Consider the following 23598-nt stretch of genomic DNA (forward strand, 5'->3'; position numbering starts at 1 on the left):
GAAACCATATTTAAATTTCACTGTAATGTGGAAAATAACTTAACCAGGTGAATGCCAAAACTGATTACCAAAATTAATTGAACGTGGTGCATGTTTATTGTGATTATATACTATGGAACTTGCTTTCTTTAATGTCAACTATAGCATTCCCTTTGCTTCAGTAAGTTTATGTTTTCCTCTCTTTCTATGAGAGACAGACTCATACACGTCTTTGGCAAGAGCCAGTTAATAATAAAAAGAGTTTTATTTGGTTTAAAACAGGTGTGCTTGGCATCACTGTTAAAGTCACTGGTACTTTAAATCAGATATGTTCTAGTTCACAGTCATATGTCAGCAGGCCTAGAACCATTTCTCTGCTAAGAGAAACAAATACAGCTTGTGATGTTGCAAAAATTTTGTTCAGTCTTCCAAAAATTCTGGGTCTGCATCCACAAGTTCTTCTTGCATACTTAGTGACCCCAAAAATTCATCTCTCCAGAGTGTAGCTTGGGAACAGCTAATGCCTTTTATGCAACATCCTGTTCCTCCCAGTGTATTATTCTTGATGCACATGCAGCTGGTTTTTAATCAAAATTACAAGTTCTTAAATTAGGATATTTGGTTTTAATTCCCTGAGTCACAGTGGAGTTGCTGAATCTGCATGATGGTAAATTCCAGTGATTTTTGATTATGGCTATAAAAGAATTTCATCTGAAGGTCCTAGCTCATCAGCTGATTGGGAAGTCCCAGCTGCAGTGGTACAGGAAAAGAATAGCAGAAGATATTGAAATAATATTTTCCTTGCATTACTACCAAGTGATATTCATCGAAAATATCAACCCCTTATTTCTGTTATCTTTGAGGAGACTTCTTGGTGAAGGAAATGTCTCTTCCAAGTAGATTATAATCCACTGAATTCTTTGTGAGAGGACACATGTCTTTCTTCAAACAGATTGTAATGTAGTCTCTAGGGGACAAACAATTAACTTTACTCTAGTTGATACTCATGGAAGCAAATTATTTTATTATATAGTTTCAACACCAGCATCTTTATGTGATGTGAAGTCTGAAAGACAGCTCTACTGACATAGTTCAGAAAACTGCTAGAAAGCTATCAAATTTCTGGGGAGGCAGAGTAGGAAGATGGACAAAAATAACCAAGGAAAAGTAGCAAAGCCTTTTGAAAGAGACTCTGAGGTCGACTTTAATAAGACCTTTATTTTTTTTCTTATTCTGATACACTAAATTTCTTAGGTTAGCATGCAAAATCAAGACTGCAGTTTTTTGTGCAGTGTTAATATATTATGTCATTTTCAGATACAGGGGTAAATTTATATTTCTCTGTACAGAGCAGAGCACATAACTTTTCATCCTGGTATGTAATCTTCTACTGACCAAACAAGAACTAGCTCGCATGTGACTACCACAAGTGCACTATTCAGGACACCCGCTACCTAATAAATCATGACCCAGATGAAAAGCATTTGAGTACAAGCATTACTGCAAGTTTCACTGAGTCACCTGGCTGCACTCAAAACTGTTTCAGTTGTTGCAAAGCGTGAGTTCTGTGAGGTGTCATCGATCTGTTGGGAGCTCTTACTGAACATAATCACCATAGAGTGGAAGGAGAACTGACTATCTTCAATCACTCTATGAATTTGTTAGCTTGATGGCCTTTTTTTTTTCATTGTATCAGAAAATATTTCAGGAAAAGACACACTTATTGGCTAAGAAGGCAAGCAAATAAGCTGAGGAAAAGACTTCCAGAACTCATGGCGGTTTTGACCTGAAATACAGTACTTTTACAGGAGAGGACGGAGAGGTTAAAGAAAGTAGTTGTAATTGAAAATTTTGGGAGGCTAACCAAACAGAGTTAATTAGCAACATCCACTTCTTCAAAACAATAAACTGTTTCAAATAATTTTCAACAGGATATGTATGCTGGAAGGAAAGTAGAATTTTTCATTAATGGAATTTTAGTTCCTTTTTAAGCTCTTGGAAGTGATTTTTAAAAAAAAAAGTCTCCAAAGCAAAATCTGTGAAACTGTAGGATTGGTGGGACAAAAGCTAAAGTAAGCAAAAGGAAACACTGAATTATGCATGAAGAGTCTCCTGTTAGGTGACTAGTGTGGAACTGAACTGGAGCAGTGTCAGTCCACTGTGGGTAAGGAACTCTTGCAGAGGACACTAGTTGTGATTTGACCTTGGCAGCCCTGCTGAAAGCTTGAGTGAGTGTTTGTCACACAGTTTTTCCAAGTAAAAACATGCTTCAAAATCAGATATAATTGTCTCCTTGTTCCATTTCTTTAATTTTGTAAATCCTATTTATTTTAGTTAGCATAATGATCGACTGATGAGACCTTACTTAGAAATTTTTGGCATCTTCAGGGGTTTGTTCAGTAAAATATTTCTTCTTGCAGGACCAAATTGTATCATGTTAAGATACTATAGGCCAAAAGTGTTACCCCATAAAATAACAAATAGACACTGAGCCCCTGCCATTGGCTTGTACTCCAGGGAGTTTCTTCTTCACATTTTCAGAATTATTGTGATTTCTGAACAGTTAATTAAAATAGAAATTGCTTTTACATTTGAGAAGAACCTCAGCAGCGCAATAAATTCATTCAACGAGTAATTAAAGTGTTTTTTACTGTATGCTAAGATTGGTATCTGAAGGATTTTATAATGAGAATATTTAAGTTTTATCATACATCATGCAAGTAATCACAGATTAATACAATGTGAAATTCGCTAATAAAGTTGTATTAATAAATAACAGAAAGTAGAGAGGAAGAAGGGAACACTTTTTTTCCTAATGAGACTAAAAAGAAAGGACAGAAAAGAAATCTGTGCAAGTGAGGGAAATAGGAAGGTTATTTGAAATGCAGATTTTTGGAGCAGAAAATGCATGTTCCTGCAAAATTTTTCAACAGAGTTTCAGTAAAAAGTAAAGATATTGAGTGTATTTTCTTGGCAGTGTAAGCTACACTTACACTCGATACTTTAATTTACACTTAATGCATTCCATACCTGGGTTTTTTCCCTCATCATGAGTCACACAGGACAGTACCTGTCATGTTTATTAATAATGTGCCTGCTGCAGCAAACACTGATATGAGTCACAAACTTTTAAGGCAGAAATAATCAATGAGACTATTGGTGGTGCAATTATACATTGGCATCAATAGCTCTAGGATTTGGTCCTAAACCTTGGTATTGGTAGGAGAAATTTCCCAAGAAGATTAACCAGCTGAAAAATGGCTGAAATTTAGTTTTACATTAACTCATTATTAGTTCTTATATTAAATCTTCAGGCTAATTTTGTAGTATCTTTGGACAACAGCTAATTTTACAATTCTGTTTCTTGCAGACTGATTCCACAGAACAAACAATAATAAAATAAACTGTAATTTTGTACTATATTCATGTAGTAACACAATTTTGATTGTTTCTTTTTAAATGATCCATTTGGCTTTTTTTTTTGTTGTTGCATACAAGATATGCAACAGTAGTAAATGACAGAGTAGTAGCCTGTACCATGAGTTTTGTTCCTAAAGTAAATCATACATATGATCACTATCTTTTAAAATTTGATTTCCCACTGTAAGAATTCAGCCTTTTAGTTAAAATGAAATCACAGGTCATCACTTAATTTGTTCAAATAAGGATAACATGAATAGTTTGTTCCAGGAGCTTGTTTGCAACTAATTGGGGTCATAAAACTGAGTCTGTAGCTAAATATGAAAGGCTGGACAGCAAGCTCTCTGCCACTGCATATCTCTACAATCTCTGCTTCCAAAGTACAAGGATCAGCTAACAAAGGAGGTATGATAATGTAAAACCATTGCTATTCTTTCTTTTTAGCCATGGGCACAGGATGAGTTTGTATCCTGTGGATACAGGTGACACTGGGTGGCAAGTCATGGTCTTGACTGTGATCCACAGTGAGATTCCCATTGATTTTCATGGAGCCAGGACTTTTTTTGAATTCTTTTGTCATTATTCTTACCTACCCATTATATGCAATCTAGTAGCAAGTAAAAGACTGCATCAAATCAAGATCTTGTCATGCTAATCTCCATATGAATATGAAATGAGAGACTGTCCCAGGAGGGACTATCTGGGAGGGAGGCTGAAATTCTCATTTGTACGAGGAAACCCTGCCAGTCTATGTAAGGACCAGATGCAGAACTCATTGCATTTTACCACACTGAAGAGCAAAGCTTAGTGCACAGGGTGTTGGCAAAGCTAATTTTCAATTTGATTGGTGGAAAGAGCATATGATCAGTAACTGTGTTGCATACTGTTTTCCAGGTCATAGACTTATACTGGGGAGTTGAAGCAGATGAATGGGACAGTCCTGAGCTGCAGAAGACTCGCATGAAGCTGCTTGAAGATTGCTTGAAAAGTTCTGCAGGTCCATGTTTTGTTGTGGGTATAAAAATATTGTTTTACTTTACAAGAAAAATATAGTGTTACCTATCCTAATATGCATGATTCAGTAACAAATGCGTGGTTTTCTTCTTTCTAAAATACTTTATGCTCATTGCTGTGCATTTGCTATGCAAATATTTCCCTGTGCAGCTCTGTAGATTAACAGTGATTACTCAGTATTAGGGGAGAGGAAAGAAGGATCTTTAATGATCAGTCCTCATAGCAAGATGGGTATGACTGTACTACTATCACAACAGAATTATTGATAACTTGTCTAAGAAGGCCACAGTTAATTAATTCTTGGTACTTCTCACACATGCATTATCAGCTGGCCTAGAAAGACTTACAAAAAAGCAGCAGCGAAGAACTATCTGCTCTGATCAGCATTTGCTGTTTCATGCCACAAACCCAGGACAATTTAGTATGACAGGTATTAGAGTCTGAAAAGACTGGAGGTCAGTGACAACCTGAGGAGGCTCTGAGTCTGTGATATCACAGAATCACTAGGTTGGAAGAGACATTCAAGATAATTGAGTCCAACCCATGTCCTAACACCTAAACTAAACCATGGCACTGAGTGCCACTTCCAGTCTTTTTTAAAATACATCCATGGATGGTGACTCCACCACCTCCCCAGGCAGGCCATTCCAGTATTTATCACTCTTTCCATAAAAAACTTTTTTCCTAACATCCAACCTATATTTCCCTTGGTACAGCCAAGGACACAGCAGAACATGACTGTGTCCTCTGGTTCTGTCAGGTGTTGCCTGGAGAAAGAGACCAACCCTCACCTGACTACAGCCACCTTTCAGGAAGTTGTAGAGTGTGATAAGGTCACTTCTGATATGCAACTGATAGGCAACTGATTGTTCTCACCATGGTCACTTGCTAGACTTCAATGCAAAACAGTCTTAAGACCATGCTTTTACTATCCCAAATTTTCTTTACTATATTTGCCAAGAAAATACTTTACAAAAGGTGCCAAGTTTTTCTCGTTTGTGTCTAAACGTAGCTAAGTCAACTCTAAATCTTAGTCTTGTCATAATAAGGCAGAGAAAAAACTGCAAGTCCTTGAATATTTTTTTAAGTGAAGAATGTTAAAGAGTTTGTGAACTGAATCCAGTGGGATGGAAAGGATACAAAACACTGCCTGCTGTGAAGGCTGGAGATCACGTCTCTCCATGCCAAAGATCAGACAAGGGACAACATGTAGCATGTGTCATTCTGTACTTCTATCACACCCTCACAACCATCTCCCTGGCTCTTATTCATTCACCTGCTTGCCTCACTTCCTGATTTAGCTTCAGAGCCCTGGAGAACAAAGGCTTTACCATAAGAACCCAGAGTCTGGAGTGCAGAGTCTGGCCTGGGTTTGATGCTGTCATGACACTATTTTTCACAAGCACACACTGGCCCAGATCTCTAGAGAGTTTGGATAGCTTTTATCTTGTGGGACTATATTTAGTTTTCTGGGTTTATTTTTCTACTTTTTATCTTTCCTTTGATGAAAAAACTGGAGTTGGAACAGAAAGGCATGGAGGTTTTCGTGTAGCAACACCCAGTGTCCTTAGACATGATTTGTAAAATCTCTGATAGTTAAGGAAACCTTGTCACATACTATTGCTGCATATTTTAGCAGCTCGGAGTCTTGAAGCTTTTAGAAACTGCCTGCCTGATATTGTTACTAAAGAAATCAAGCTGAATCAGAATTTTTAAACAGAATGAAACAGTTAGCAAAGAGGTTGCAGTGAGCCAATGACTTCAATGTTTATTTCAGGTTTTTCAAATTTAGGCCAAAGTAGTAGCTCTCCCAGTGACTAGACTGGCAAAACCACAGAAATCTGTTTATGCACATTTATTTTTCTCTCTGTTGTACCATAGTGAGATGGGGTTTATTTCATTTACAACAAAAATTGAAGATGATTCTACTCCAACAAGCATAATTATTTTTAATTTATAGTAACATAATGGAAAATTGACTTTGGCACTGCAAGCTTTGGGCAACTTGCCATTTCTTGAGAAAATTCTATAAAATGTGGCACTTCTTTTCAGCTGGTGGGTTTTTTGGGTTTGTTTTTTTTGTTAGTTTGATTTTTTGGTTGTTTTTTTTTTTTTTGTAGTTATCATTACCACTTTTTGAATTGAGACACAGATCTGGGATTAAGTGGAACTATTCAGAATTGGTACTTGATATATACTAATTTTAGAAAGTGTTTTTTTAATGGCAGTTGTTGCCTGCATTATAATACCGGATGGAGAGAAAATGAAATTCAAACCCTAAATTAGTGCAGTGAATAAATTGGAACTCCCAAGCTCTTCTCCAAATATGAAACAATATAATCAAAATTAACACATACTCATAAGCACAAGGAGGAGACAGTTCTGAAAAAAATGCGAAAATAATTTCCTATGAACACTGACTTTGGGAATGTACAGTTCTTCTCTTGAATGCTGCATGACCTCTACTAATACTTGATTCAATTAAGGGAGAGGGAAGTTGTTTGGATTTTGGTTAGGCTGGGGTTATTTGTTAGGTTGTGGTTTTTGTTTAGGGTTTTTCCTGCTGTATAAAATCAGTGCCTATTATATTATCATTTAAATGATTTAAATACTCCTAGCTTTTACTGTAGGTGAATACATACCGTGCCATTTTTGATCTACAGAATAATTTATGAAGACTCATTTATGAGGGGAAAATACTTTTCATGCAAATTTTATGCTGATATCTTGTCTTTAGAATCTACATGGGAAGATAAAAATGCAGTATATTTATTAAATTGTGAACTGCTTAAACTCTACATTGCACAACAATACCAAAGAAAAAATGGATTTAGTGCATCACTGGAACCTTTACATACATCCTGCAAATTATAACACATAGGTGCTTTTCCATCTGCCTGAACTGCTGTCCCTGCATGACTATGTCCTGAAAGATTGTAAAATGAAAAAGAGAAATGGAAATTAAATGTCAGTCTGTTACCTGTAAAGGTTTGCTCAGTTAATGCTTGGGATTGTACAAACCTTAAAGGTTATCTCCATCTATCATTTAAAACATCTGGGCCAAAGAATATTAAAAACATTCTCAAAGTACTCTGAACAGCAGCTGGAATTTACATTAGCCCTCTCAAATTACCAGCAGCTTGCTCTTAATCTGAACCTGTTAATGGCATCCATGACCAGTTCTCTTGTTTGCTGATGGAGAACAGGTGACCACTCAGAGACAGAAGAATCACCAAACATTTTGAATTGGGTCTTACCATGTCCTCAAGAGTTGCCACATCTAAACAAATGTAACCTGAGCTCTTGCATCAGGCTTTGTGTTATGACTGGTCTGCTGAGGTACCCACAGAGTATTTCTGAAGCTCCTCTTTTCACAGACCAATTGGGGATGTATAAAAGCTCTTTTCTGCTCTCTCAGTCCAGGGCAAGTGCAGGAGGAAGCAACTGACAGGCCTGAATTCAGGAGCAACACATGAATCCATTCCTGAACGGTTCCTAGGAAGCATAACACTCTTTCAACTTCCATAGACCTAAAGAATCAAGCATTATAAATTTGGAATTCCAGTAGGATTTTAAAAGAATATTAGCAACTTACAATATTTGGCATGTCCTTAAATCACACTGAAATTGAAGAGGAAGTATGGTAAATTATGGAGTGGAATATTTCAACTGTTTGTGTTTTGTGTTCTTCAGTATAATGCATGCTTTAATTGTTCCATGAAATATATTGCTGCAGTCTCTCTTCTTAGTACAAATGGTTGATAATTCATTTTGAGTGCATTCCAGCCCAGAGAAAATTCCAAATTATATTATTACTGCTCTGCTGGATCTCGTCAACTCCAGTTTCAGTTCTGGTGTTACTTTAAGGTTTATTCCTAATGTAAAACTAAATACACACAAGGTCTGGAATGCCTAAGTTATATTTTGCTTTTGCTTTCCTGGGAAATTCTCCACACACTGTAAGTTAGGGAGGCAAAAGTCTATAACTAAAACATCCAGTTCAGGGGGAATGCTAAGGACCCAGTGCTTTTGGGGAATTCAGCAGAAGTTATCTATGCTTGGGCATTTCAGTGTTTAATTTTCCCCAAGGACGCAGCTCTATTTATTTTTATATATTTGTTCTTAAGGGAATGAATATAAATACATGGAGCCAGACATGGCAGAACAGTCCACCTCTTCCAGTAAAGTAAACTCCAAGAAAGAAATACCAAATTATTACTTTTCTTCTCACTCTGCATCTGATTTAAAAACAATCTAAATAAGAACTCCCTCTAATATAAATAGGTTTGGGGTCATATCAGGAATGGCTCCATAGGACTTCCTAGCATTGATCTGGAGTAAAGTACATGTCTGTAGATATTAATTCTGTTTTAGATGGACTTGGCCAACAGGAAAGATTCTTCTGTAAATAATCAAAGTAGAGCTTTGTGTATTCTGAAACTCTTCAAAACAAAGTGATCAATTTTAAAGACAAAATATTCAACCTTCCCCCCAGCAAACTTTGCTCTTCTTTCGCAGCCTCCAGACTAAAAGGCAAAGCATGTCTATCCCTTTCCCTATAGTTTGGCTCTGAACAACACATATACACAGAAAGTGAAATCAAGCATGAGGTGATATTACATGATTAAGCTATTGTAAGTGAATTCCTTCATCTGCTTTACGGATGGGAATGTATCTTCCTGTGAATCATCTCTGATTCTCTAAATCTTAAATACTTAACTGTTTTTTTATACTTGGCCCATTGGAAGCAGGTTGATCAGACAACTTTTCCATGTAACACAGAAATTGCATGGGTTTTTATGTAGTCTAAAAATAACTTGCATTTTCAGTCAGAAGATTGCACATATTTTCTGCTAAGCCACTGTACTTCTTTTTCTTGACATAAATACAATTTCTGGTGCTGCATCCCAGAAAGGTTAAGTATTATATTTAATATGAATGACCATATTAGCAAGAATACGATTAACATGAAGTCATGTTTCCATCATTCTATTTAATGTGTAGAGGAAGAAATAGGCTGCATGAGATTTATGCAATTTATTTTCTCATGACCCTCAAGAACTTTACCAAGCCATCTTCTGAGGTAGTACTGCAATCAGTTAAATGTAATGACCTGCCCTGCAAATGAATCTGTAGGTGAAAAATCCAGCATCAGCTATTCTGCAGAAATGAGAGAGATGGAGGGGATTCTAAACCTTGCAATGCTATTTCTTTACCTACTTTACAATATTTAGCAGGCAGCTGGTAAGTTCAAAGAGAGATATTAATAGTGCTGCTAGCACCTAGCACATATACCTTCCCTTTTCTCAAATATGGACATCCAGAGATGTCCGTTCAGAGATTCTTTGGCTCTCCAATGCAGACCCAGAAAATACCTACCCAAAAAATAACTAGTTCACTTTTCAGTCTGATTATTGTGAAATCCAGCTAGCAGTAGCTGGGTCTTTTCTTTCTTTCTTTCTTTCTTTCTTTCTTTCTTTCTTTCTTTCTTTCTTTCTTTCTTTCTTTCTTTCTTTTTCTTTCTTTCTTTCTTTCTTTCTTTGTTTGAACAATCATCATGTATAATTTCACAGGATCCCTGTTTCTTCAATGCAAGGTGCTAATTTACGAAGTAAAGTAAGAAAAAGGATCAGTGCGGTACATAGCGATACTGTTATGCATCCTTAACTTGTTGCCTCTTCTCTTTTAAAATATTTGCATTCAGTGCAATGTGTTTTTTTGGATTTTGTGTCCTGCTAATATGCAATGTAATAAGCTTCTTTCTTTCATAACTGGAGAACATCGCAGAGTAACTTTTTATTTCATTCCACCTTGAAAAAATGAAGCATAGAATATTTGCTTAGAAAACTAGGGAGACTGCAATTATTGTGAGTAAATTATGTGTTCTTTTCTTGTTAGCTCTTTTGCATAGTACAGAAATTACTTTAATGCTTGAAACTGTTTTAAAACACTTCAGTATACCAGTGCTGCTCATGGCTGGAAACACAGTTCACCAGCTGGCCACATGCTTTGGCAGACTGTATCCTCTGCCTCTCAGTCATACAATTGCACGGCACAGACAATACAGTGTTTTCATTCAGGTGAGTGGCATACATATATTTTTGCTATGTTTTTTTCATTTCCATGGACATCTGCTGCAGAATTTTTAAACTTTTGGCTAATGATCTGACCCATTACCTGCAGGGCAGTACTTAACAGTCACTGTTTGTATGCTTACCATTAATTGTAAGTCAAATAACCTACCATGTAAAAATTAAGTGTTAGAAAAGTCATGAAGATAACCCAATAGAAAGGTACTATTTCATTTTAGCTCCATCTAAGCCTCACCATTTATAAATACCATCCCAAAATGGGAATGCGAAAACTAAGCTGCCTTTCTGATAAATACAAGAAAGAGCATATTTCATAGAAAATAAAGATATGGCCCCTTCTTGCATACAAAGTATACCAAAGAGGGCAGTAAGAATGTGGAAGAGTGACAGCTTTTGACTCCAGGGTTTGGGGTCCAGAAGCCAGTGCCCTGTCCTCCCAGGGACTACATTGACATGCTCAGATTATCTTCCTCCTTTCTGGCTCTATGATACCTGTGTCCCTGGGTACTCAGGAAGGCACATTAAACAGCAGGAGGAGGAGAAGCTTTTCCCTGTTAGCCACTCTTCACCTGTGAGATGCAAGACAGGGTTTCAAATCACAAATTTCTTTCTGGCTTGGATGAGTGTTGTGATTATTTTACAAAGCAGGGAAGGATACACCACCATGCCTTCCTCTAAAAGACAATATTGATCTCCTTGCTGTTCCCAACAAAGGCGTATTCCCAATTCTCTGTAAGAAGGGCAGTGATTTCCACAGACAAGGTTATTGACTTCAGTCTGGGCTATGTGCAACAGTCTTTTAGTAAACATAACCCTTTTGATTTGTTTTTCTACCCAGTTCCACTCTTGGCAAGTGTTACAGGACCTGTCAGAGAGTTGACAGAAATCTGGACTGCAGTAGGAATTACCTGCAAGGTCCTGAGCTTTATGTGAAAGGAAAAATGAACATGCCTGTCAAGAAATCTCCCATGCAATTTCTAAAATAGAGCAAAGTGAGAATAACACATTTGTTTGGAGGAGAATCAGAGTGAGTGAGCACCTCAGATCTTTAGGCAGAGGTAGGCAAAATCTCCTAAAGTTTCCTCTATGCTATCTTTATTTGCTGACCTCTTCCCTAATTATAACCTTTTTGACTGATTTTTTCACCTGCATCTATGGTCAGGCTGATCAAAGACCCAGCAATAATAAGCAGTGAAGGAAAATGCAACAAAATTATTTTGGTGCTGCATGATGCTGTAGAAGACAGGGAGATTGTGGAGAAAGAACATTGATGCTTTCTCAGCCAAGAGAGAGTTCTGATGAAGCAAACTATATCAAGGAAGTAGGTCATGAATTTCTTCTGAGGAAGCACGTTCACTCTGTATGATAGACTGGTAGCTCCTACACACTATGTCCTGAGAAATTACTCATCCTTATTTCATATCTCCCTAACACTAGGGAAAAGCTTTGAGATTTAAAAATACTGCACTGTGGGTGAAATTCAAAGTTGAGGGAATTGGCTCATTTACAGCCAGGTTTTGCCACTCTTTAATTTTATGACAGACAGGTCAAGCATCAAGAAACTTCACCATCTTTTTTTTTTTTTTCTACACCCTTTATGTCAGGAACTGTACTCACAAGCAAAACACATCAGCACTTGTGCCTCATGCAGTCAGTTTTCTTGCAAGGTAGTTCAACAGTCCTTTTTGTTTCTCATTAAACTGAAACCAAGACCTGTCTCAAGTTTCTGAAACTCATATAGTCCCCCCAGGGTGCTCCTGCAGCGCCTCCAGGGAAAAAAGGAAAACAGAAATTAGGGCATGGTTCTGTAAAACAACACACTGCAATATTTCTCAAGCCAGGGAACATAAATATATATCCGGGCAGGTGGAAAAACAATTTTCAGTACAGAAACGTCTTTATAATGCCTTCAGTTTCCTATTCACTTTAGCAACTTCAATTAAAAATTGTGTTTCTTGTGTTTTCTACAGTCAGCTGAAGTTCTAAAATTAATTCTATTTATTCACACCTTCAACCTATCTCCATAGGTTGAAGCAAATGAAATGAAAAAGCAAATTAAAATGTTTGATACTGCCTATGGTATCATTTTTCCCTTAAAAACTAAAAAGGACAAACAGTGTAAAATAACAGTTCCATCACTGCTGATGCATAAATACACATCCTTTGCATATCAAAATAGAAATACCCAAAATAAAAGGCTTATTTTGCAAGCTATCATTAGCCTCATTTTATAGATAGGCGGTCTGAGTCAGTGGCAAAAGTATCAGGAACTTACAAGTTTCCATACTGAGATGTAGTAAAAGTAAGAAAGAGGATTTAAGAGATCTGCAACAGCTCTAATGTTCTGTCTGATTAGCTGCACTGCCTTACAGCTCTTGGCAGAGAAGAAAAATGCTGCTCTAAAAGACACTTTGACCTGTACATCCCAGAAATCACAGATTATGACATTTTTTGTGGTTTTTTCATATTTTTTATTTCTAGTGGTAGTATTTTTGGGAGACTTAATACCAGTGCAACATAACTTTTCTCCTTTGATAGGCAAGAAAAGCCATCAAATGTATTTATTTATTTGGAGGACTTTCTCCCTGTGTTTCTATCATAGGGTCCTTACACTGTACCTCATTGCAGCTAGAAGTACAATAAAAAGCAGTAGAGGCAGTTATTTTCAGGACATCTCCTGGGCACAGCTACTCTGGAACTCCAGCTTCCTAAAACTTGGCTTAGCATAAACATAGTATTACAGCTTTCTTCACCTTGGTTTCAGTTTCTGGTACAACAGCTTGGAGTTTGCCCTAACAAGCAATTAACATGTATATTCCATTGAGATAAATTGAAGTAAACATACTTTTCTGGCTTTAGATCTGATGATTCACTGTTGTTTAGCTATTCACATTTCTGCTTGGAATTTGAAATAAGTTGGCTATTGTTCCCTTAATTTATAAAAAAATAATAAAGGAGGACATTCTTTTTTGTTTGTTTTTTGGTAGTAAATTCTCGGTTTCAAGGCCTGGCAGGCACAAACCCAGCTAATCCTGTTATTTTAATTTTCTTTTTTTTTTTCCCCAAAAATATGTCTGGCTGGACCTGCACATTTTATATCACATAAGTGATTTCTACAGGATACTGTTAGAACAGAGTTGTCATGTACTTGCAAGAAACCAGAAACAGCTGTAGTTGTACTAAATTTCTTAGGGTGGGAGTTAAATAAAAAGCCCTTAAAGACTGGTATCCTGACCATATGTTTCAGATTTTCAGGTGTGGTTTACTGTATATTTGGTTATATCAGCTAAGCCCACATTTCTGCAGACAAGGAGGGTAAACATGCCAACATGTTACAATTCTGTGTACCTGCTTTATCTTGAATGGCTTCCTGGGCAGGTTTGCACGTGCAAATGCACTGTCTTACCACCTCCAAGTTCAATATGAAAAACAAGACATGGAATATAGCCAGCATGCATGTAAAAAGTAAGATTTGAAAACAATGAAGCATTTCTTGTAGTGATGCTGAAGTGATTCTGTCTCCATACATACAAATATAGCAACTGAAAGAAATTGAAGGGTACTGTAATCTGATTACAGTAAGTATGCTTTTTAGAAAAAATATTTTGATTAAATCTGAGGTCTTTTAAGCCTGGTGCTAAATAAAAATGTCACTATTTCACTTACTTTTTTTCTTTATGGATCTCTGTTGTCTAAAGAAGTCTGATGCACTGCATAGTAAGGAACACTTTATCAGCTAATGCGTGTGTGAACATCCCAATAAGCATCAGAGAAAAAAATGTATTTGTCTGAGAAAAAATGGCTATTTGACTGAAAGGTATGGCTTTAAAGAGTAAAAAAAAGGTTTTATTTCAAAGAAAGTTTTTACTATAAAAGGGAGGAAGCCTAGAAGCAAAGGCTGAGGGAGTTAGATCTCTAAGCCCAGGATAAACAGAAGACAATTAGTAAGTGACCATAGGGGAGAGAGGGATCCAGAGGACTTTGTAGCCCTTGTTCATCATGCAAACTGTGGAAAGATAACATTCATGTTTCTGTTGCAGTCAATATTCAGTTGCTAATATTCAATGCTATGAGATTGCTTGCACAGAAAGGAGCTGCAGTAGCAGGGCCTTTGATGTCTGACTGTGACCCCATCATTCACGCTCTGAGGCCTAGTGAGTGCGGTTTATACCTGGTGACCACAGACTTGTCCTTCTTCCACTTCAGGAGAGGTTTTGAAGCTGGACTTTTGCACCATGAATGTGCTTTGTTATTTCATGCTTTGCTCCAGGTGGTTGCCCACAAGCTACATCAGATTTCTGTGCGAGGTCTCCTGCTGAGGCATGGCATGATCCAGACTGCAATCCACAGGTCTCCTGGGAGTGGTAGAAGGACACCTCTGGGACATCAGTAAGACCAGCCTTTCCCAACCCCTGGCAACAGATGAACTTAATACCCTACGGTATTTTAAAAGCACTTATATCCCTCCAAATTTCAGCCCACAGTGTGAAGCATTGAGCACCTCTTCGAGAATGTGAGATACTCATTCTCCTAATGGAGCTGTTCCTCTTTGAATAAGTGATCTTAGTCTAAGCTCATATTAATTTAGCAGGCTGAAATGTGAGTCACTCAGGCCATCATCACAAGGGGTCAGGGCTTTCCTCCTTCAGTAGTGAGCAGTTTCTGTAAGGACAGAGCTGAGAATTAGGAAAAAACAGCTTCCACTATGTGGTTATGAGTAAACCATTACAGACCTGTCCCAGCTCTGAGTCCTGGCCCAGGCTTAATTCCCTGCACTTAATTCCTGTGTCACATGGGGACAGTAATACTTTTAATTTCTCATGGATCTTGCAAAACCAAATTGTTTAAGGAATGCTTAGTCCTGTAGACAAGGAAGTATATTAAGTTAAAAAATTTGCCATAGTTAGATTTGATTCCTTCAAAGATGATTTCTCGAATGCTTATGCTTCAAAAAGCTGGCAATCCAGCACTGCTGTGAGAGGAGACACTGAGGCCATATGTATGCACTTCAGTGTCACATGTCTTCACAAAGACCAAGACATAGGACCAATTCCAAGTAACTCAGCAAAAGATCATTGGATCCAATCTCTGTTGGCAAAATAGCAAAAAAATTGTTGCTCTTAAGTTGGCAAATACCTGAAACCACTCCATAAAACATTACAATCTGACTTCTCCAATGGCTTCATTTGCAGATGTCAGGATATAATTTTGTAAAAAAATGATTAATAGTATTTAATATAATTTGGCAGCTGGTTTTGCTTAAAATTACCACCAAATATCTTAGCTGGAATTAAATATATCTAAAATTTCAGCTTGTTCTGCCTTAAGAAAATATATAGCATCCGAATTCTTGAATATTTCAGTGATGATATCTGAACTAATCATATGACATGCCATGTGAATCCCTCATATCTCAAGATCAAATCTAAATCTTCTTTGTGTCCTCCTTTTGGTCATTATTGTGACTGCATCTATAATTTTAATGTCTTTCCACACCAAGAATATTAGAATGAAAAACAGTTCCCATTGTAAAGACAGTAGTTTTTTTAACCTTCATTTAATAGTGATTTCAGCCTCAACAAAGCACTCCTGATGGAAATGACAATGGATGTAGCTCTGAGCAAACTGGCCTGTTGGAAGGTGTCCCTGCCCAAGGCTGGGGAATTGGAAGTAGATCATCTTTGAGGTCCCTCCCAACCCAACCTATTCTGTGATTCTGTGAAAGCTAACAAGGCTACTGCTGAGGCTGCTCTGTGTTAATTCTGTAAAGTTTTGTTAGACACAAATGGTTGCTGAGGGTTTTATACATTTGTCAGCCTGGTCGTCTTATACAGTTCAATCACCTTCAGTCTAATGAGTTTTTAATTTGTTGTTTTACTTTTAGAGGAAAATGACTCATCAGGTGGGAGATTTTGGTTCACGAACCTGCATATAAAACTCTCTATTGATAGTGAACGCACTGTAAACATTACTGTTCCCTTTAAAAATAATTCCCTATAATAATCATCAAAATGCTGCAATGTTGTTAGCACAAATTGAAGTTTTGGGTTCTTACTGTTGAGTACTATAATATATTTCAAAGGGATCTGAAATAGTGGTAATTCTTGTTTACAGACTAAGTATGAAACAACATGAAGGTTGTGAGAAATTATGTTTACTTTCAGTCCTGTTGCTTCATTTTTCTTTATTTTTCTAAGAAAAAAAAATCTGCATTTACTTGAATGTATGGCAGATATTTCCAGAGGCTGCTGCAAGCCTCTGACACAGATACAGTTCAGACACTGAAGCTCCTGAAGGAAAAGAGCAGTTCAAGCTTCTCATTGAAGCCTCTAAGGTTTGAGTGGTTTTGTGGTACCCTGATAGATTACATTTATACAGATAGATAGGAATTTAACCAGAATGACACCAAAAGAGTAAAGGGAAGGAGGTACTTCCAAGCCTCACCTCTAACATGGGAAGATGCAGTTTTTACAGCCTGTGCCTGCAAATGCACCCATCCTAAGGCTGTTGTGCAGCCTTAGAAACAAATAGTGGATTAAAATTCCAGCAAATACATATAGTCTGTTTATTCCCCTTAGTCTTTTTTTTTTAATTTACTAGTGCCACTGCTAATGGAAAACATGCAGTGCATCTAGAGAAGATGCTTTTGGGTGAAGAACTGTACCCCAGGAGCCTGGTGTGTTTATGAGGTGTAACCCAGCATTTGAGCATTAGTTTCTCAGTAGAAAACAGCTGCACTTACTCAGCTTGCCTCCTGCTCCCAGCCTGGGCTGTGATACCACAGTCCTTCAGAAAACTAGTGCTAGTCACTTTTGTACTCTCCAGTAAAATGAAGAGTTTTGTTTCAATGCCTCCATTAACTGGGCTGTAGGTTGGGGCTGGTCTGAAGTTACCAGAAAGCACAGGAGTGACTCCATCAAGAGTTTTCTACCTCATAAAGTTTTCTACCAGAATAATCTTCAAATGATTACACTGAGTCAGGTATTAATACCAGAACCTCTGGTAACTTCTGTGGAACACAGCTGCAGTGCAGTGCCTGGGATGACCCTGCTCTAAATGATACACCTGCTCAGCACTGTATTTAGGGTTTGCTGGATCATGTCAAAGTTCTTTTTAATTGTGTTTTGCTCAAGTAGTCAGGAGGATAATCCCTAATACAAGATTATTTACATAATGTCTTTTGCAATGACAGATGAGAGGTATAAAAAAGTCTGGTCTTTTCATTTTAAAGTAAAACCAGTCATTATTCAATTGTAGTACAGTGAAGAGAGAACAGCATAACCTCTACCAGAGAAGCAGAAAAGTACACAGAATAATTCCAAAACAAATTTAGTTGATTAAATGCAGTACATTAAAATCAGACATAATAATGTTGACATTTTAGTATTGTTAATGAAGGGCCCAGTTATTGATCTTTGCTGAGGGAACTGTCTATTGAATCCACTGGACTTACATTTAGAAAAAGTGGAGCCTAATGAATTCTAAGTAATAATTTTTATGCAAGATGAAAGCTCCTCTGAGAGAAATTTATGAGATTTCTACATCAACCTGAATGTGGAGAATCTTTCCAATTCAGCATGATATAAGTTATTAACCTCACTTGAATGAAGAAGGAAAATAATACTATATTTTGTTTAACCTCTGCAGCTTCAGAATTCCAAAATTACAGAGCTGTATGAATAGATCAGAACAGTAAAAGCTTCAAAATTTTCCCCAGCTATCTCATTATGTGAAGCAACATAGCCCTCTCTGAGGGGAGCTACTAGCTGGAATGATCACAAATCAAAAATAAATTTAGAGTATATATTTTATTTCATTAAATTAATCATTCTATAACTCTAGTTGCTGAACACATTCATTCCATTCTTGTGACTCCTTGATGTGTGCCCTGAATGGAGCTGTGGTGGGATCTGAATGGGCAGCCAGCCAAACTCAACTTTCCCCTAAAGCCTCTCTACTGGAGAAGCTACTTTAAGGACTTGGATGCTGAGACTTGTCAGAAACTGGATCCTGGGCTGTATGAACTATCACAATTCCTACATTCCTTCGCTTCTCCTGAGCAGTGGGCAGACATTGACTTGTTGCTGTGCGCCAGCTCTTTGTCAGTGCTCCTCTGGGGAGGGTTCCAGCTGCTTGCCATCAGAGCCAGCATGGAAGTTCATGAGTCCTCCCTAGACTGCTCCAGGCAAAAATCAGCCAGGTTGGTTTACACAATGTCAGGTGTGGTCTGAGCTAACTGGTTTTCCTTGGAAGGAGTAGGAAGTGTTGGTGCACTGCTCTGATGTGTGCTCTGGGGCTGCAGCATCTGCCGTGGTGAACCACTGGAGTGCTGTGTGCCAGCATACTGGTTTTCAGCAAAATGTCCTGCTGCTTCCTGCTTTTATAATCAGTGAAGCAGCCTTCATCATCATCAGTTATTGATTTTCAGGGTTTTCTTCTGCTGGAAGAGTTTACAAAAGCTTCTCATTATGATGAGTGGTTTAAAAATAATGAATATTTAGATATTATTTACAAACATGCTCATTTACATTTTTAGGGCACTAATATATTTGCATTAGCATTACTTTACCAAGAGATCTTTCTGATTCAGATCAGGATTCTGACACTGTTGGTTCCTCTCCACGTTAAGTATTCCTCATTAACACAAGATCTTTGCTGAATATGTTTTAAATGAGGAAAGAATTGTTTAAAATCACATTTTAAATTAAGTAAAAATTCTCACTGAGTTCTGTGGACCAAGTATTTAATGCAGAGTTGATCTGATGGTTACAAATTTGAAAAATTCTCAAAAGATTGCAGTAATTTCCCATAACACTATTGTCTATGAAGTTGTAGGACATTACAAGCATATTTTTACCAGATGTTTATTTACAGACAGTAAACTACAGAAATAAATTTATTTTAAAAGATTATATTTAGAGCACCACAACCAGTATTTTAATCCTCATTTTTAAGGGAAATGTCTCCTGTGCCCCATTTTAAGATCTGACTTCCACAAACCTTTACCTTCATGGAGTGGTTCTAAAATTTGGTTTGATAAATTTCTGCTCAGTATTTGCTTCTTCCTTGCCCCACTATTCATTCAGTGGACAGCTACTGGGGCAAAGACAACAAGAATAGAAGACAGCAAAGCAGCTTGTAGTTCTGCAACACTGATCCTCGCTGGTATAAGCCACAATGTCAATTTGCTTTTGCATGTGAGGGTAATCTCAACCTGTGACTAATGAAACTCAATAATACATGAGCCAATACCATGCTAAGTGTATTGGGTATTTTTTAATTATTTCTTTTGAATACCTTCTTTTTAGTAGTAAAAATACCAGTAGTATTTTTACTACTAGTTAGTACTATGAGAGACAATGCATCTACTTGAAATTTCCAAAGTCATCATAGTACAATATAGCTCAGTACAGTACCCTTAACAGTAATTCCTGTCACACAGGATCTGTTTCCCTTCCTAGTAATTTCAAAGTCATTACACTACTACCAGACTTACTTTTAGGAAATTCAGATCCCAAGGATGCTTTTTGCATAATGAAAAAGAAAAATTTAATCCCTACTTTTTTGTAACTACATAGGGCCTATTGGGAGAGAAGTATGGGAACATCCGAATACCGGGGGAAGTTGAGTCAGCAGAATTTGAAATGATCCTGGATGCTGCTGTAGAGGCCAAGCTAGAGACAAGGCTTTTAGAAGAGTGGTACTGCAGGGATGAGAACGCAGTCCCACCGGCATATTACCTCAGACCAAAATCAGAAATGCTGAAGAACTACCAGAATACGGTAAGTCACAGTCTCCTGCTCATGGAATTTTTCTCTATCCGTTACAGTGGCAGGCAGTCCCCAAGGCCAGGCACTTGCTGTTGTGCTTTGAATGAGGTTCTACAGTCCTGTCCACACCTGAACAACTGCTGCTGTGGTGCTCCTTTCCTGTACATGGTGAAGGAGCAGCTGCAAAACACCAAGGAGCACCATGCATTGATGTGCTCTCTGATAGCTAGAGCATGTGAACTTGGGTCATCTGTGCTCTCTTAGGGCTAGTGGGACAGTTGTGCAGATTTCCCTTCCCTGGTGTTGTAACATGGAGAACTCTGGATCTTCTGCTTTTTACTGTGCATATGCTAGATTTCAATGAACAGGACTTGCAGAGGAAATATGCATTTTCCCTTCTATCCCCGTAGAAGAAAACTTGTCAAACAAGTGCTTAGCACTGTCCTGAGTCAGATACCATACTTTTAACTTATTAACAGTATTATAACATAAGATTTTTCAACACTATTAATTATCATTTTTAAAGCAGGCATTTGTCTTTAATTGATGATGATAAAAACTGTATCTATTTCTCAGGGCTCAGTTCTGCCCTCCTACACATCCAGTATATACCTAAGGACATATTTTAATGTACAAAAAATGAAGTCCTTCAAAGAGTTTTCAATTCCTTTTGAGTGCTTATTATATTATTGGGGGGTTTTGTTCTTAAATCTTTGTACTTTTCCTGAAGCTACTGACTAACCCAGGACTAAATAAAAAGATGTTCATAACTTAAATGACTTAATACTCATAACTTAGGTTGAAAAATATGTTCATAACTTAAAGCTGTAACGTAGATGTAACATACCTTAAAGACGTAACACAGACTTACATCTCATAAACTTACAGAAAGTAATTAAAGATACTCAGCTCTGTCAAGAAAGAGTTGCTAGGGAATTTATCCTGGAGATTCCACACTCCAGGAAAACTGGAGACCCCTGAAATATTTCACCAGTAGTAAATGAAATCTAGCTGCTTTAGAGAAAGCACCAGCATGGCATTTGCAAGATACCATCTGAAAGGATTAGTGAATTTATATTAGAGTTCCTCTCTGATGACAGTTAAGATTAGTGTTACTATAGCAATGAATGAGTGATCGTAATGTCACATGTAATCCTGTATTTTTAAAATATGGTAGCTAATAGAAGGCACTTAATTACAGGTACCAGGAACCCCATTTCAGTTTTGAGATCCAAGTTTAAACTATTCTCATTATTACGTCTCATTAAAGGAGTGATAATTTTAGCAGTATTGCTGCTGCTTCATTATTATTTCAGGCTTGGTTCTCAAAACCCTCTTTCTATAAAGATGTTATTGGTCTTATTCTTGAAAAATATTGCATTAGCTGCCTACACGAGGGATTTAGAAAATACTCCAAGGAGCTAACTCTTAACATTTTAAAATGGAATACAATATGATCATCTGCAGTATAAAATGTTTATCTTTTATTGATTTTTGTTAGTGTATGTGTTTCTCTGTTATCATGTTATTTTTGGCCTTGAAAATTAGACTTCTACTTTCTGAAGTTATATATGTATGTATTACACCACTACTTTTTAACTATGTATACTTTTAAAAGATGGAATCTTCTTCAAATTCAATGAATGAGAACAAATGGCAAGATATATCAGAAGAGATTAAGAAGATTTTTAAGACTGCTGTGAAATTGCTGTATGAGAAAGGAAAAATGAAACACAGCCAAGCAAAGAGATATCTTTCTTCTGGTAAGGTTCACACTAACAGTTTCTGTGTATTCATTTATTGTCTGTTCTGTCAACCTTTCCACAAACATGAAAATATATTTCTGTTGGCATTTCTCATATAATTAAAGGGGGGAAAAAGGTCTGTTGTGCTTGCTTGAGACTAAAACCCGTACAAAAGCACTCAGCAAATTCTGTGTGTTTGTTTTTTCTGTTTTTACAGAGAACAAATGCAATGGAGTCTGCCTGTTGGGGGTAGGGCATGTTCTTGAACTGTTTATAAAGAAAAGTTGACAGAGACTCTGTGTTCTCTTTTCATCCCCAGCTATTGAAGATGAACTTGATTTTGCCTTGGGTAAACAAACACCAGCTTTCCTAAAGAAGTGTGTTTGCTACATCCGGAAAATTGCCAACATTGAGCGTTTTGTTAAAATTCCAGAGATGGGAAAATACATGGACGTGGTACATAAAGCTGGGAAGTTTCTGCGAGATCCTGAAGCCCATGAGAAACTGATCAAGCTCAGGGATGAATTCATTCCTACCATTGTCGCATCGTCCAATCTGAGAGTGTACACATCCGTCACCCACTGTGACATGAAACTGGGTTACTCCCAAGAAGTGGAGAGCCATTACATTGAAGGACTTGGTAAACAGTTCTATGAAGACATGATTGACATAATCCAAGCTACAGTGCAGCAGAATTTTGACACGGAGACAGACATGCTGTACGATGAAGTTCTTCAACACTCATCATTATGTAAAACGTACTCCACTTTTTATGAATATAGATGTGAGGCATTAAACATCGTTCACAAGTATGTTTTACCTAGAAAAATAGGACACATTAACCCTCTTATCATATATGGAGGACCATGTACAGGGAAGACTCTTCTGTTAGCTGAAGCAGCGAAGAAGGTAAATAGGTATCTTACATACTAAGATCACGTTGAGAGCATTAGTGTGTGTAAAGGCCAACTTAGTTTAATTCTTTCTTTTCTCAGCGGATCTATCAGCCCTCGATACATAAACTAAAAATAACAACATGTATATTCAGCATGTTATTGTACACATGTGCAGTAAAATACTACCTTTCAGTAATAACGTATCTGTATCATGTGCTTAGCCAAAACAAATGGGGTTTATCAAAGCTCTTAGAAATCTAATAGGAATCAATATATTCTGAATTAACGTACTTTAGAATGATCTCTTTCCTTCTTGTTCCTTTGAGGCCCTATGAATCCACAACCATCTAAACACCTTATTCTGGTTTTAGTCTTAAACTCAAATGCCTTTCCAAGTCATACCATCTCATGTTCTCATAAGAAACTATTCCAGAATTATTCTAATACACTGGCTACAAATCTATGTGTAATAAGCCGCAAAAATACCCGTACTTACTTATCTGGTGTGTGCTCTTTAAGTCATTGAGCTGAGTACTACAGGGAAATGAATGAAACACTTTGTGCAAGGCAGGACAAGATGCATAAAAAGACAAAGCTGGCATCACCAGACCTAATTCTGTAGATGACAGTCACAACTTTGAGATCCCAGCAGGGTGGTCAGAGAATTTAGCATAGTGAGCTG

The 23598-nt window shown here is 37.3% G+C and overlaps 1 protein-coding gene across 1 annotated transcript in view; it reads left to right on the forward strand.

The window, feature by feature from the left end:
* NWD2 (NACHT and WD repeat domain containing 2) overlaps positions 1-23598 on the forward strand; it is a 95015-nt gene that overhangs the window by 21474 nt on the left and 49943 nt on the right. Inside the window, exons 3-6 of the mRNA XM_038135279.1 lie at positions 4294-4410; positions 20084-20287; positions 21894-22038; positions 22340-22929. Of these exons, the coding sequence (XP_037991207.1) occupies positions 4294-4410; positions 20084-20287; positions 21894-22038; positions 22340-22929 (1056 nt within the window). The remainder of the gene's footprint in view (positions 1-4293; positions 4411-20083; positions 20288-21893; positions 22039-22339; positions 22930-23598) is intronic.

The sequence above is a fragment of the Motacilla alba genome, chromosome 4 (genome assembly GCF_015832195.1).
Source record: "Motacilla alba alba isolate MOTALB_02 chromosome 4, Motacilla_alba_V1.0_pri, whole genome shotgun sequence".
Classification (NCBI taxonomy): domain Eukaryota; kingdom Metazoa; phylum Chordata; class Aves; order Passeriformes; family Motacillidae; genus Motacilla; species Motacilla alba.